Source organism: Macadamia integrifolia, chromosome 6 (genome assembly GCF_013358625.1).
Source record: "Macadamia integrifolia cultivar HAES 741 chromosome 6, SCU_Mint_v3, whole genome shotgun sequence".
In the NCBI taxonomy this organism is placed as follows: Eukaryota; Viridiplantae; Streptophyta; class Magnoliopsida; order Proteales; family Proteaceae; genus Macadamia; species Macadamia integrifolia.
In genome coordinates this window covers 16,847,021-16,860,015 of record NC_056562.1, presented here as the reverse complement: position 1 = coordinate 16,860,015, position 12,995 = coordinate 16,847,021, and the positions used below count along the sequence as shown (strand labels likewise).

At 40.6% G+C, this 12,995-nt stretch overlaps 1 protein-coding gene across 1 annotated transcript; it reads left to right on the top strand.

Moving 5' to 3' along the window:
• Positions 1 to 10,910: 10,910 nt before the first annotated feature.
• LOC122082093 (exocyst complex component EXO70B1-like) lies at positions 10,911 to 12,707 on the top strand. Its single transcript, XM_042649583.1, has 2 exons — positions 10,911 to 11,657; positions 11,965 to 12,707. The coding sequence occupies exon 2, from the start codon at positions 12,009 to 12,011 to the stop codon at positions 12,705 to 12,707; it is 699 nt and encodes a 232-aa protein (XP_042505517.1). The 5' UTR covers positions 10,911 to 11,657; positions 11,965 to 12,008.
• The last annotated feature ends 288 nt before the right edge of the window (positions 12,708 to 12,995 follow it).

The window sequence follows — 12,995 nt, the reverse complement described above, 5'->3', positions numbered from 1 at the left end:
TTTTTTTTTTTTTTTAATATTGGAAGTTCACATCCATCCAAAAAATCCAAAAGTCCAGTTGAGCAATGTGGCTTGGCTATGGTGTTGTTCATTATTGACAGTTGGCCAACACACTCCCAGAGTAATGCATGTTTAGTTGGTGTACTTAGCAGTCATTACTTTAAAAACCCTTTTCAATAGAGACATTACTTTGTACCATAATTTTAGCATCCGTGCATTCAACCTAAGTTGAATGTGATATAATGAGCAATGAATCAAATTAGCTTTATAATGAGCAATGTATCAAGACATACATTATAAATATCCATACTATAATATCAAAAAATGCATTAAAAGGATGATGGACAGCACAACCCTTAATCACGGTGCACTGTAAGAACAAATGTCACGAGTGCAATCTATGTCGTGCTCCTCAACCTCTAGTGTCTACCAGTCCCTGTTGTAATCAGCCAAAAAAGAGGATGTGTTGTTGCTCATAGGAACCAGAATACATGCATCATCATCTAAAAAGGAACATACACGTGGTGTGAGCTTCACTAAGCCCAGTAAGGGATGGGGTTAATGTAAGTAGACACATATAGGCTATGATGTGAGTATAATGCAATTCATAATTTCATTATTATCCACATAGCATACAACTAAGTAAGGTATAATGTTGCTACAACACATTAGGCAGTATCCTTGATCTCGAAAATCGAACATCAGTCACCCAACGATATAAACCATATTTTTTATGAGTACTACTCTCAAATTGCACCATCTATAACCCAACAAACTTCTGATAATGGCATCAGACAACCACTGTAACACCCATGCTTTAATCTGATCAAATCTGAATTTTTTTCAATAAGTGATACACCTTAGAGTGTTAGCTCTGCTACCTAATAACTTGAAATAGTATACTGCACAGAGATGACGAATGACCCTACATGTCAAAGTGGACATTGCCAATCAAACTGGAAGGCATTCAATCTCCACACCTTGATGGTAAGTGATTCGACCACCTCTCCACTTGACATTCATTGCATCGTAAACACTCACCATATGATCATGCACAAGTCTCTAGGGAACCCCTGCTATGTTGGATAAAAGGGCCACAACATAGATAAGTTCCACAACTGGTACTCGTCCATCAATAGAACCCAGCGGTTGGATAGTGACCTACTGGATGGCCGGGAATGTGCACACTATACTTTCTCGTGCTTCCCCAAGTTCTGCGAAATTTTTTGCTCAAATGTGGGTTTAGGGTGTCTATCGAATGAATTGGCTTACCTCCCAAATGGCTTGTGAAAACACAATCAGCTGTACTTAAATGGAAGGTGGGAAGACCCATTGCAAACTCCATGAAACAAATCTTGACAATTAGACCAAGGTGGCAAAACCCCAAAGTGTTCATCACTTTTTAAGTTTCCTATCAGTAGATGGCCACTGGTAGGACCACTACCAACCGGTGAGTTCTCTGCTCAAAAACAACTACTATCCATGTCACAGGCTGATACCACCAGTAGGAATAGACATGTACCGGTGGCCCTCAATCGGTGGTGTTTGAGACCTGATGGGCATCTGCCCATCTCACTGGTACCGCCCACCGATAGGACACACCTATTGGTGGACCATACTGAACTGCTCTTTTGGCATATTTTGGGGATTTTGGGGGACCTTTAAGTGAACCATCTTAGACACCACTTGGCACATTTAAACGCTCCATTGCAACTAAGATAGATATATTCACGTCCGGCAAAGTCTAGCAAGGTTTGATTCAAGTATGTCTACTTAGGAATTTAACTCATCCGGTCTACAGACAAGGTGCGTGGTGGTTGAACTTAATTTAAAGTGTTTTATAGCCATTGCAAACATGCGTTTTATGATTATTATAACATGTATGCCATATTGAACTGTATAAATTGTGTTATTTTGATTGTTGTATGTATATGCATGGGATCTGATGTGGCCGCAATGAATTCTTGTGTCATAATAGCCACAATGTTGATTGCATTATGCATGTGGGTGGCTTGGATATGGAATGTAGTGTTGCCAATGGGAATACTAATATTTTATGGCCATACTAACTGTATGTATGCTAGACTAGGTGTGGGCATGTAATACAGTGTGGCCGATGAAAATTTTTGTTCTGCATATGTGTACCAATTGTTTCAATATGAAAGGCATGTATATTATTGTGGCTAGCTAATTATAACTACACTATGCTACGATCCCTTGCCAACAGGGGTGAGGTGTTGGATAAGCTATTATAGTATGTTCAATGAACCCTTTTGGAGTGCCATTTTTGTGGTATGATGTGATTGCTATCGGAGGAGAAAACTAGCCTGGCATGCCCGATGGTGATTATCTTGATGTGGCTGCCAGTAGGGGTTATCAATGGTTTGCTGGGTAACTGAGGATGCATCCCAGACCACGAATACTGAGTAATGTGTCGTAGTAGCATGAACCCAACATAGTTGTATGTGAATTGGTTAATAATAAAATGAATTGCATCATCTTGCATTGTGGATTATATATGACTGCTTTCATTAACCACATCCATCACTGAGCTAGTTATGGCTCGCACCACGTCTGTGTTTTTTGTTAGATGATAATGTAGGTACCGTGGTACCCATAAGCAGTTACACATCCTCTTCCATGACGGATTACAGTAGGGATTGGTGGATACAAGCGTCTGAGGAGAATGATCCAAATTAAGAATCTGATACTTGTGCCTATATTGCAACATCAGTCGAGGATGATGCTACCCGTTATCATTATTTTGGACATTTTGAGGTTGTTAGTAATTTTTGTGATACAATACGGATATGTCTTATGACCTGCTTGTGATAAACGTGTTAAAATACAAGATTATCATTTTGAACAATAATAAGTTGATCTTTGTAATAATTCCACTGTAATGATTTTAGTTTGGATCCATTTGATGGTTGGGATTTTTAAGATACTACAATTCGAGATCCCAGTAGAGATATAGGACTGGTAAGTGTCCAAGTCACACTAGAGGCATGGTTCAAGAACTTGATCGAAACCGGCGAAACCGTATCCCCAAGGGTCGAAACGATATGTCCTATGACTATTAGAAGTCACAGGTTTCGACTATGTATCGACATGTTTCGATGAAATTTCCCACGTTTCAACTAAAACATGAGAAATTTCGACCAAACCAACTAGTTCGACTTGAACCTGGTCCTATATAACTTACTTTGAAAAGAAACCCAAGCCTTCTTTAGTAGAATTCGACCCTCTCTTTTTAATTTTTTTCTCCTAGGAGTGGGAACTTAGGGAAACAGTGGAGAGTTCTATTTTTTTCCGAACAAAGTTGAATCAAAGAGTGGTTCTTGCTTCATCTACATAAGAAAGATAGCTTAGACCAAAAAGGTAAGTCCCAACTTCCCCAAAAATCTTCTCTTTTTTTTTTTTTTTGGGGTATCTTTGTATAAATATCTCATTTGTCTTTTTTTTCTCAAACCATATTTCCTACATATGATTTTCTTCGAAGTTAGGATTAACTTATCAATTCTTCTCCAATGTGCATACTCCCAGTAAAAACCCATCCTTTCCCATTGGAATTGTAGAATTTATAAGCCTCGATCTCTGAATTAAAATTCATATGACCCGAGCTCAATCTCAACATTCAAACCTATTTCTTGATCTCCAATGTCTTGATATCTCATAGTATTACCTACTGACCTACTATTTAGATAGACATGCTTATAAAATAAATAGAAAGATAACAACATTCAAGCGTACAAGCAATGATGATGACCTACAAAGAAAGTTTAACTATCTTCAATTTTTGTGTGCCATTGAGAAGAAGGAGAGACATTGCTGCAACTAGTTTAGCTTGAATACCGATTCGCATACAAAGGTGTGAACATGAAAAACATGAATATCAAATTTTCAGTCAAGACTGTAAGAATAAAAACAAACAAAAATCAAACTACCATAATTGAAAGTCTTAGAACATGATAATCCCTCACAAAGATCATAATACCTCAAGAGGCTTACGAAGAGAAACTCCAAATTTTCTCTTATGCTCTGATCGGCAGAGTAAATTTTTGGTATGTCTCAATGGAAGATGTCAGGACTGAGGTGAAGACCACTTGGAAGCTGAAAGGTAAGGTGACCTTGGCACCCCTTGGGAAAGGATATATTCTTTTCCGATTTGAGATGGAAGGAGATATGACCTCGATGTAGAAACAAGGGCCTGTGAAGGTTAAAGGCCAAATCATAAGGTTTCAGCGATGGAACCCGGAATTTAGTATTCATGAAGTGCACATCAAAACCAAGCTGGTTTGGATTAGATATCCAGAATTGCCAATGGAGTATTGGCATGAAAAAAATGCTATTATTTATGGCTAAAGCCTCGGGTAGACCTGTGGAGATTGATCGTCGTACAATGAATGCTACAATGGGGAACTATGCTCGAGTTCTCGTCGAAATTGAACTAGGCGGCAACAGGGTGGAGGAAACCCAGGTAGAAAGAATGCAGCCGTGGAAGGATTCTTTTTTCTTCTTCAAGTGGTGAATCACTTTTGAAGATGACATTGCTAGGTGCTTATTTTGCAAAACACTTGGACACTCTATCAACCAATGCCGTGTTAAGAAGAACAAAGAGAGAAGAGAGCCAGCGATGGAGGATGGTGGCAACTTCCCCATTGCGGATCGGTTTCAGGAGGAAGAGGGTGGTGGAGCACCCACTCACTCTGGTGGCCCTATTAAGGAATCTTCCTTTCATAGGAATATTTAGATTGTGGTAAGAAAATCCCCTATTTTTGGAAGCGCCAATCAAGGGAATGTTGAAGTGATTTTGCCAGTGCCCCACGGCACAAACCTGTCATGGTGGATAATCCACTTGGCAGCGGGTATGGATCCGGTTCGGACCCAGGCAGATCTAAAGTCTCCTCTGCGAAGGAGAAATCCCATGCTTCTGCACAGGACAAGGAAGCAATTGTGGAGGACACTGATGTTAGAGAATCGGAAATGAATGAAGTGGATTTGGCTCAAATCGCTCGCATTCTGTGCGCTCGAAAGAACAAAGTGATGTACACTGGTCTGCACGGGGGTCGACACCAATCAAGAGGCGGTAAAAGTGGGTGTGGTCAGGACTAGGGTGGTGAGGAACACGTAGTCTCGGGTCTGTCCCCCTCTCACATTAAGGGTGGGAGGGTGATCATCCAACACCAGGAAGTAGCAAAGTTCGACATTGTCCTGGTCAGGGCAGAGGACACTGATAAAAGGAAGGGAAAGAATGTCGCAGCAATAGGGCAGACCTCCAAATCTAACCGTCTGACTGTTTCCAAAAAGTGATCTTATGTAGATCCTCTTTTGGAATATTAAAGGTATTAAGAAGGCGACAGGTAGGCGCACCTTGAAGGATTTGATCAAGCAGAAGGATCCAAACCTTTTGTGTATTGCATAACAAATGGTGCCTGTAAGTGATTTCCCTAATTTATTTTTTAATAAAGTGGGTTTTCATAATTGTTTTATCTATAATAATAGAGATGGTAGAATTTCTAATCTGTGGATTATGTGGAAGAGAAATTTGTGTGTTCCTATGTTTGTCTCATATTCATAGCAACATATCACGATCTCTCTGACTTGGGATCTTAGCTAGCTTCAAGTTTCCTTTGTTCATGCTAGTAGTTTCAGAGCAGAGAGAAGGAATCTTTGGCAGAACTTTGTCGCAGATTCCCCTCTTTCTCCACCTCCGTGGACTTTGATTGGTGACTTTAATGCCACCCTCCAAGCAAATGAAAAAGAGGGTTTAGATCTTTCAGTTTGGGCTCAGCAGTAGAATTCAGTGCTATGGTTGATGCGTGTTTCATGACCCAGGTGCCTTCGATTGGGAGAAAGTTCACTTGGAGCAACAACAGGAGAGTAGGGAATGTCTGTGCCATGCTTGATAGTAGTTTTTGCAATGAAGAGTGGCTTGCAAGATTTCAACATTCCTCGTAGAAGGTTATGCCAAGATTTACTTCTGATCATACCCCTCTGCTGGTATCCTCTGCGATCAGTCAGTACCCTTCCAATTGCCCCTTCAGATTTCACCAATTTTGGATGGAGCATGAAGATTTCGACAGGGTGGTGGCATCCTCCTGGTCTAAATGGATCTATGGGTCCCCAATTTTTGTTCTTATGAACAAACTAAAACGTCTGAAAGGGGTTTTGAAGACCTGGGCATGTTCTTCCTTTCCTCACATTGATAGAGCACTGGAATGTGTGAAGACTGCTCTCTCTCAGGTTCAGGAGCAGGTAGAGAGAGAAGGGATGAGTGACCATTTCTTTTCCTTGGAGGTTGATGCGAAGACGACCATGGTCAAGGCCTTGGAGTAAATGGTTGAAATTTGGTGATAAAAACTCCAAATTCTTCCACCTTTCAGTCAAGATGCGAAGAAACAAGCATATGATTAGAGCTCTAAAGAAGTAGGATGGGAATATTGTGGAAGGGCAACAGCAGCTTGGAGATTTCATTGTTGACTTCTATGAAAGATTTCACAGAGCTACCCCAACTGTGAATCATGTGGAGCTTCTGGACTGCATCCCAAGGGTCCTTGATCAGGCTGATTGCTATAGCTTGGATTTGCTCCCTGGGAACGATGAATAAGGAGGGTGGTATAGGAGCTGGACCTAGACAGCTCCCCTGGCCCCAATGGTTTCTATGGAGCCTTTTTTTGGAGGCTTGGGGGAGAACCCAGGCAACATGTCACAGGTGACCCGTTCCTTCTTGCTATTTGCTATGGGTCAGTACCTCTTTAGCGACCTCCGAGGGGGAGTGGACATCCATCTAGTGTACTTCCTTCGAGATCTTCGTATAGTAGACTCTTGGGTCTAGGGCGGAGTTGCCTATGCATATCTCCTGTAATCCTTAGATTTTTGGTCCTATGGAGATAGGGGCCTTAAAGGGGCAGGCTTCATTATTTATGTAACTTTCCTTCTTGTACCCATTTCCTTTCATTCATTTGGATTGCACTTTCTTACTTTAATCTCTTGAAACAACCTTAGTGTTTTGAGCACTTGGGGACCTTAGCTCCCACACTGAGACACCCTGAGGCATTTTCTTTCCCTATAGCCATGAGGTGGGGAGATAATTAGGTGCTTAGGGCTCAATGCCATCCTCCGGGGACCACCGCTCGTTCTCTTTTAAACAATCTCACCAAGGTATGCCATGTTTGACACTGAAATTCCTTCATCTTCTATTGTACTTACTTCTCCTTGGTTTCACAGGTTACTTGGAGACCATTCGATGACCTTATATTTTCAGATCTTGAAAGATCCACCTTGGTTAAGCACTTATCTGAGCACTAAGTCCTTTTTCAGGATGTGGGGTCATGCCTGGTATTTGGGAGAGAGAGTAGTACCCCAATGGTCGGATATCGAGTCACGCCCTTCTCCCGATCTTCCTTCACCCACTATGCACTGCCCAGAGATCATCCCAGCAGACGAGATGGAGCGTTTAGCTGGCAGAGTATGGGATGACTCATTTCTGGATCAGGATAGGGACTACAAAGTGTTCCTGGAGGAGGAGACAATATGCACCCCTCTTGATCCTGATGGTCCAGTGGTATGTTACCTTTTCTTGAGTATTTCCTTCAAATTCCTTTCTATTTTGGTCTAGACTAATGTTCGTTCAGGGGAGAGTGAGACGTGTAAATCCTTCTGTTGTTCGATCGCATGCCAGTGCTACCGATCCTTCACAAGCAAGACCCTCTACCAGTGCCAGTGGGTCTCTCAGGGTTGCTAACATCCCCTTCTGTGGCTTCCCTACCTGGACCTATCCCAATGCAACCAACCCCAGTCTCCCTCATCTTCTGGAGCTAAACACAAATGTAGATGCTTCCCTTGGACTGCCTATTTCTTATGATTATGTGAGTATCTGATCATCCTTCAATTAACTTTTGACTTCCTTTGGATGATATCTTCTTTCTCAGGTGTCCCTGAAGGTCTATTGTGAGATTAGGAGGATGCACTATGGCCTGTATGAGGTGATAGTTGCCAAGGATCGGGAGATCGCACGGTAGGACGCACTGATTCAAGACCTGACCCAAAGGCTGGAGTAGGCTGGACTGGCATCTGTGGATTCCCTGGCGCCCCATGAGGGTGGTTCAAAGTATGGCTCAGATGATGGCTTTTGACTTATAGGGATTTGTTCCTGCATTTACTGAAAACACAAACACATGGATTTTTTCTTTCTTTTTGCTTTTTCCCTCTCCTTGTTTGTTCATCATTTTATTTCAGCATCTTATGAAAACATACTTTTGGCACAAAGAAAATCTTTCTTTTTTTTGTTTTTTGTTTGCTTGCAATGTTCAAGTATAATCAATTCCATAACTCAAGTCATAATTAGAATAATCGGGATTACACGAGAATCCAAATACTTCCTAATTCTATTACCAAATGAATCACATGAAAAGGGGAACAATGTTCCTACCACAGGTGGGATAAGTGAGTAATAAGGTGGGGAGACAATTCTTGAGGTGGGTGAAAGTTCACTAACTCTTCTGGGTCCGTCTCTTCGAGCCCATATTGTCGGCTGATGTACATAGGCAAATAAAAGGATGTGTGAGTCAATCCCATCAACCTGACATAATTGTAACCAGTGGTCTTCATCAAAAATCTTCTTGTGACCTTCCTGGGCCCCTCCATACGATATCTTGCACAGTCCTTTCTTGCAGGTACTTCTCCCAATCAATGATAAGGTTGATCTCCGGAACTTCTCTCTTATCCCGGTAGCAAAGAGCTTCAAGTGGGTCTCCTTTTAATGGCTAGGCTACCAATCTCATTAGTGAACGAGACTTCTTGGGACTCGGGAGTTGGAAGTAACCAATTTCAAGATTTGGGACTAACTAGTATGAAAGCACATGCAGATTATTAAGTCAGAAAGCACTCTGCACTTCACAATATGATCTCCCTTGCTTGTGTCTTAAGGTTTTCCCTCATAAATGCTAATATATAACTAAAACCTTAAAAATTATAATGTTGGCATAATTACAATTCTGCTTGTACATGTAATAGACCCAAAACCCAATCTATATATATATATATATATATAACCCAATAAACAACTATGTGAGACATTATAGAATATAATACATAAAACCATAGATGTACCCACTAGGGTGTGTTGGCATGGATTTCTTCCCTAAGTTATGGTCAACTGGCCATACTCTTGTATGCACGAGCATGCCAGAATCCTTCCTGACCGGATTCAAATATTAATCTGAATTTGATCAAGTGATTTGGGCTCTCCTCTTGCGGCGATAGCTCCAGGGACTTTTGAATAATCAAAACCACTAATGAATGAAGGAATAAACAGTAATATATTCCTCAACGGGTTCTGAGTACAAATCACGAGAGTCTAATGGATAGACCCTGTGGATGGAAATTCAAAAGTAATGGGTGGAAGAATTCTACTCCATATCTAACTCTACACAGTGGAAAGTGAAAGCATAAAAGAACTAAAAGAGTTGCATTGTAATTGGGTTTATGTGTAAGTTATTGGTTGTCCCTACTTGGCCGGTTTTCTCTTCTTATATACTTTGAGGGTTACTCCATCACGCACACTATCAGCCCACCTTTCCCATGAAGTGGTGCTCCAATGCACCATTGACACCTGTCCCATTGATGCCACTTCCCATGCGTGCGTCTTAACCATCCTTGTGTGCCGGTGTTGTACCATTTATGGGTACTAGACCAATTCGGTCAACCCATGTCCTCTTTTTCACCCAAACCGCCTCTGCCATGTCATTCGGTGTATATATTTTCAAATTTTGGCACCAATAAAGTGAAACCAGAATTAGTTATCTATTCCTTCTACTGTACTCTATGCTCTCAAGGGCTGTTGAATTTGCCATGCTAGAGTGCTCAAGCTCATATTGGTGCTTCGTCAGCATTACATGTCACTTATATCATCGTTAAATTAGCAATTAGAATAACAACTTGGCATTTCTGTGGGGGAGTACTATAGCTTATGCGCTCAAATACACCGGATACGAAATGATCAATCCATTCCCTATAAAATAAAAAATAATATCTCTATAGATATTTCTTCGTATACTCCTATTTGTCCTACCCTATAAAATAAAAAATGATATCTCTATAGATATTTCTTCGTATACTCCTATTTGTCCTAGCACACACGCAAGAACTATACTCCTCCATAGAAACACTTCCCCATACTTAATTTATGGAAATCCCCATTCAAGTTGAGAGAAAATGATGCACACCAAATCCAATTCCAGTAACACAACAATAATTGCCGAATTCACAAAAGGTTGGACATCCAATGATTCACGTATATGGAATCACTTTAACTGATTCTAAATTTAAATTGAATTAATTCACAAATTCAGTGAATCAAGCCTGATATCTCTTCATACCAATTTAATTTCTACAATTAAGGACTTAATGCCAATAACATTCATTCAAAGATAGGATTAACAAAATATACAAAATTAATTAATTCAATTGTGCTGTTTAAAGATCAAGTTCATGATCAACACAAACAAACCCAACAAACCAAACCAACCCAAAGAAAGGAATCAACTTTTTCAAATTTTGAGTGGATTCATCACTAGCTAGCATCTATCAACCAACAACTACGAATCATGCTTGTAAACCTAATCCAATCCAATCCAATCCAATTAGGAACTTGACGACTGTGTTTGTTGCCATGCAATTCCAAGAACCTTTCCTAATCAAGCTAATTAGGTAGCACTATTCATATATATATATATATATATAGACCCATTAGCTGGCATAAACTTATTGAAAATGATATCATATAAATATATATATATATATATATATAACTCCAATCACCAACCTTATCGAATTACCAAGAAATTAATTGAAAATTCAACTTCCCTAAATAAGTAAATAAAGTTTTATCCACAACAAATCACATATTTCCTTATTTTAAAATGTAACTACTTTGGATGAGCTTCTAGCTTAGTGGGAGGCTGCTAGGCAGTTGAGGTTCTAAAGTAAATCCTTGAAAACTTTTGGTGTTACCTTTCTAGTCCCCATCTTGAAAATTAAATTTTATTTTATTTTTGAAGAAAGAAATAAGAAGGTTACATAGAGTTCATAGTTTAGAACAAGAAATTGGTATCCTTAATTAGGTTTTTCCCTATCATAGCCTTAAAGACTATAAGTTTGATCAAAAGAAAAAGAGTATTGTCATCATTTTTTACAAAAGAAAATTGATATATTCTAGTTCTTTTTTTTTTTTTTTTTTTTTTTTTTAAGGGGATAAGTTCATACTGGTAGGACATATGGGATAATGGGTAATAGAGGTTAAAACTAAAGTTTGAGCACCACAGCATTGGTAGGCCTAAGCGATTCTAGTTGTAGTTGCTAATTATTGTATTGAAAAATGTGTAGCCCCATATGCCCCCTTACTGGCCTCCTTAGTGTATATTGTCTAGTCCTTTGTTTCTATGCGGTTCTTGAATTAAATTAAAAAGAAAAAATGGGAAGGGAAGGGGAGGGGAGGGGAGGGGAGGGGAGGGGGGAATGATACTCGATTGTATTCTCTATGCCTAGATATAGAGTATTGTGAAAAAACGTTTTTGCCCTTGGTTCGATATTATGTGTGTGCCTCCCACTTGTCCAAGCATTGACGATAAGGTAGCATTCTTTCTTATAATAATAAAGAAAACCTCTAAATACAAATACCTAACACATACACACATGGGGTGCGTCTAGATCCTCTCCAACACACATTCGATGAGTAAAAGGGCCTTGAATGCGTGCGAATCCCTTAACTGTGGGATACACGTAGGAGAGGTTGGAGAGAATCTGAATCCCACATTGTGAGTCACTGTTGCCAGCTTTCTTGATTATGACACGAGTCATCATACTTACCGAACGTATATGATGCCCCTTTTCAAATTATATATGGCTCTCCACGTCAGCCATATACGGCGGGAAAAATGAAAAACCCTGGAAGATCTTGAGAAACAATTTGATTCTTCAAAAATTATTTGTGGGACCACCGAGACATGTTCGACGGCCGCTTCTCCCGGGACAAATTCTCCGATAACCCTCGAGCCGATGATCCCCGAAGCTACGCTGCCTTGGACCAGACTCTCAAATCGCTTCACCTGCGGATCTCCCGGTATGTGTCCGCTGACCATCCCCACCTACCGCCCATCTGGTCAGATTCTGCTGATACGGCCGCCTTCGTCGACGCCGTGGATGAATTACTTTCCACCATTAGGTATTGGGATTCCTTGGCCTTCGAGAAACTCGTCGCCTCCTGCTTATATCGCCTTGACGATCTCCTCCAGCAGTCTATGTTACGCCTTGAAGATGAGCTCCGATTGCTAATTAAATGGAGTGCCGAGGCGTTTGACCTCAGTCGATCATGCGAAAATTCTGAGATCACTAGGACTTGGAATTTCTCGTTAGACTCCGACTCTGACGACGACAACGACGATGAAGATGGGTACGGTAACCCCAACGGAGAGGGAGAGGATAGTATCCCCATCCCCCACCCGGTCTCAGATTACGTTGTCTTGATTGATGGCGGCTTGTTTAATAGATCAACGATTCAAATTAATTGGAATGCTGTTAATTTCCGAGCGCTTAAGCGCTGCTACCACTCGCACTTAATTTTTAAAAATTTTATCTTTTATCACGTTTTTCCTGTGGACCCCGCGTGGCGTTCTTATGTTGCAGGTTGGTGCTTAGCGGCTTAGGTATAACCATTCTCCAACCCCTTAATAACTAACGATCACTTTATAACTAAAACCCCAAATTTTAATTCAAATAATTCCTGCCGGAATACGTAAGAACCTTTCTGACGCTGTATACAGCTGTCTTTGCATGGCTCACCCACCAATCCCACAAAGCTTTTGTGAGTTGGTGACTTAACAGCCAAGTAAACGGGGAGCTGTAAATCTGTCATCCACATCACTAACAATGCCAACGGTCGAATAATCTCACGGTTTACTTAACGGATGGCATCATCACCTTACGACTCATAC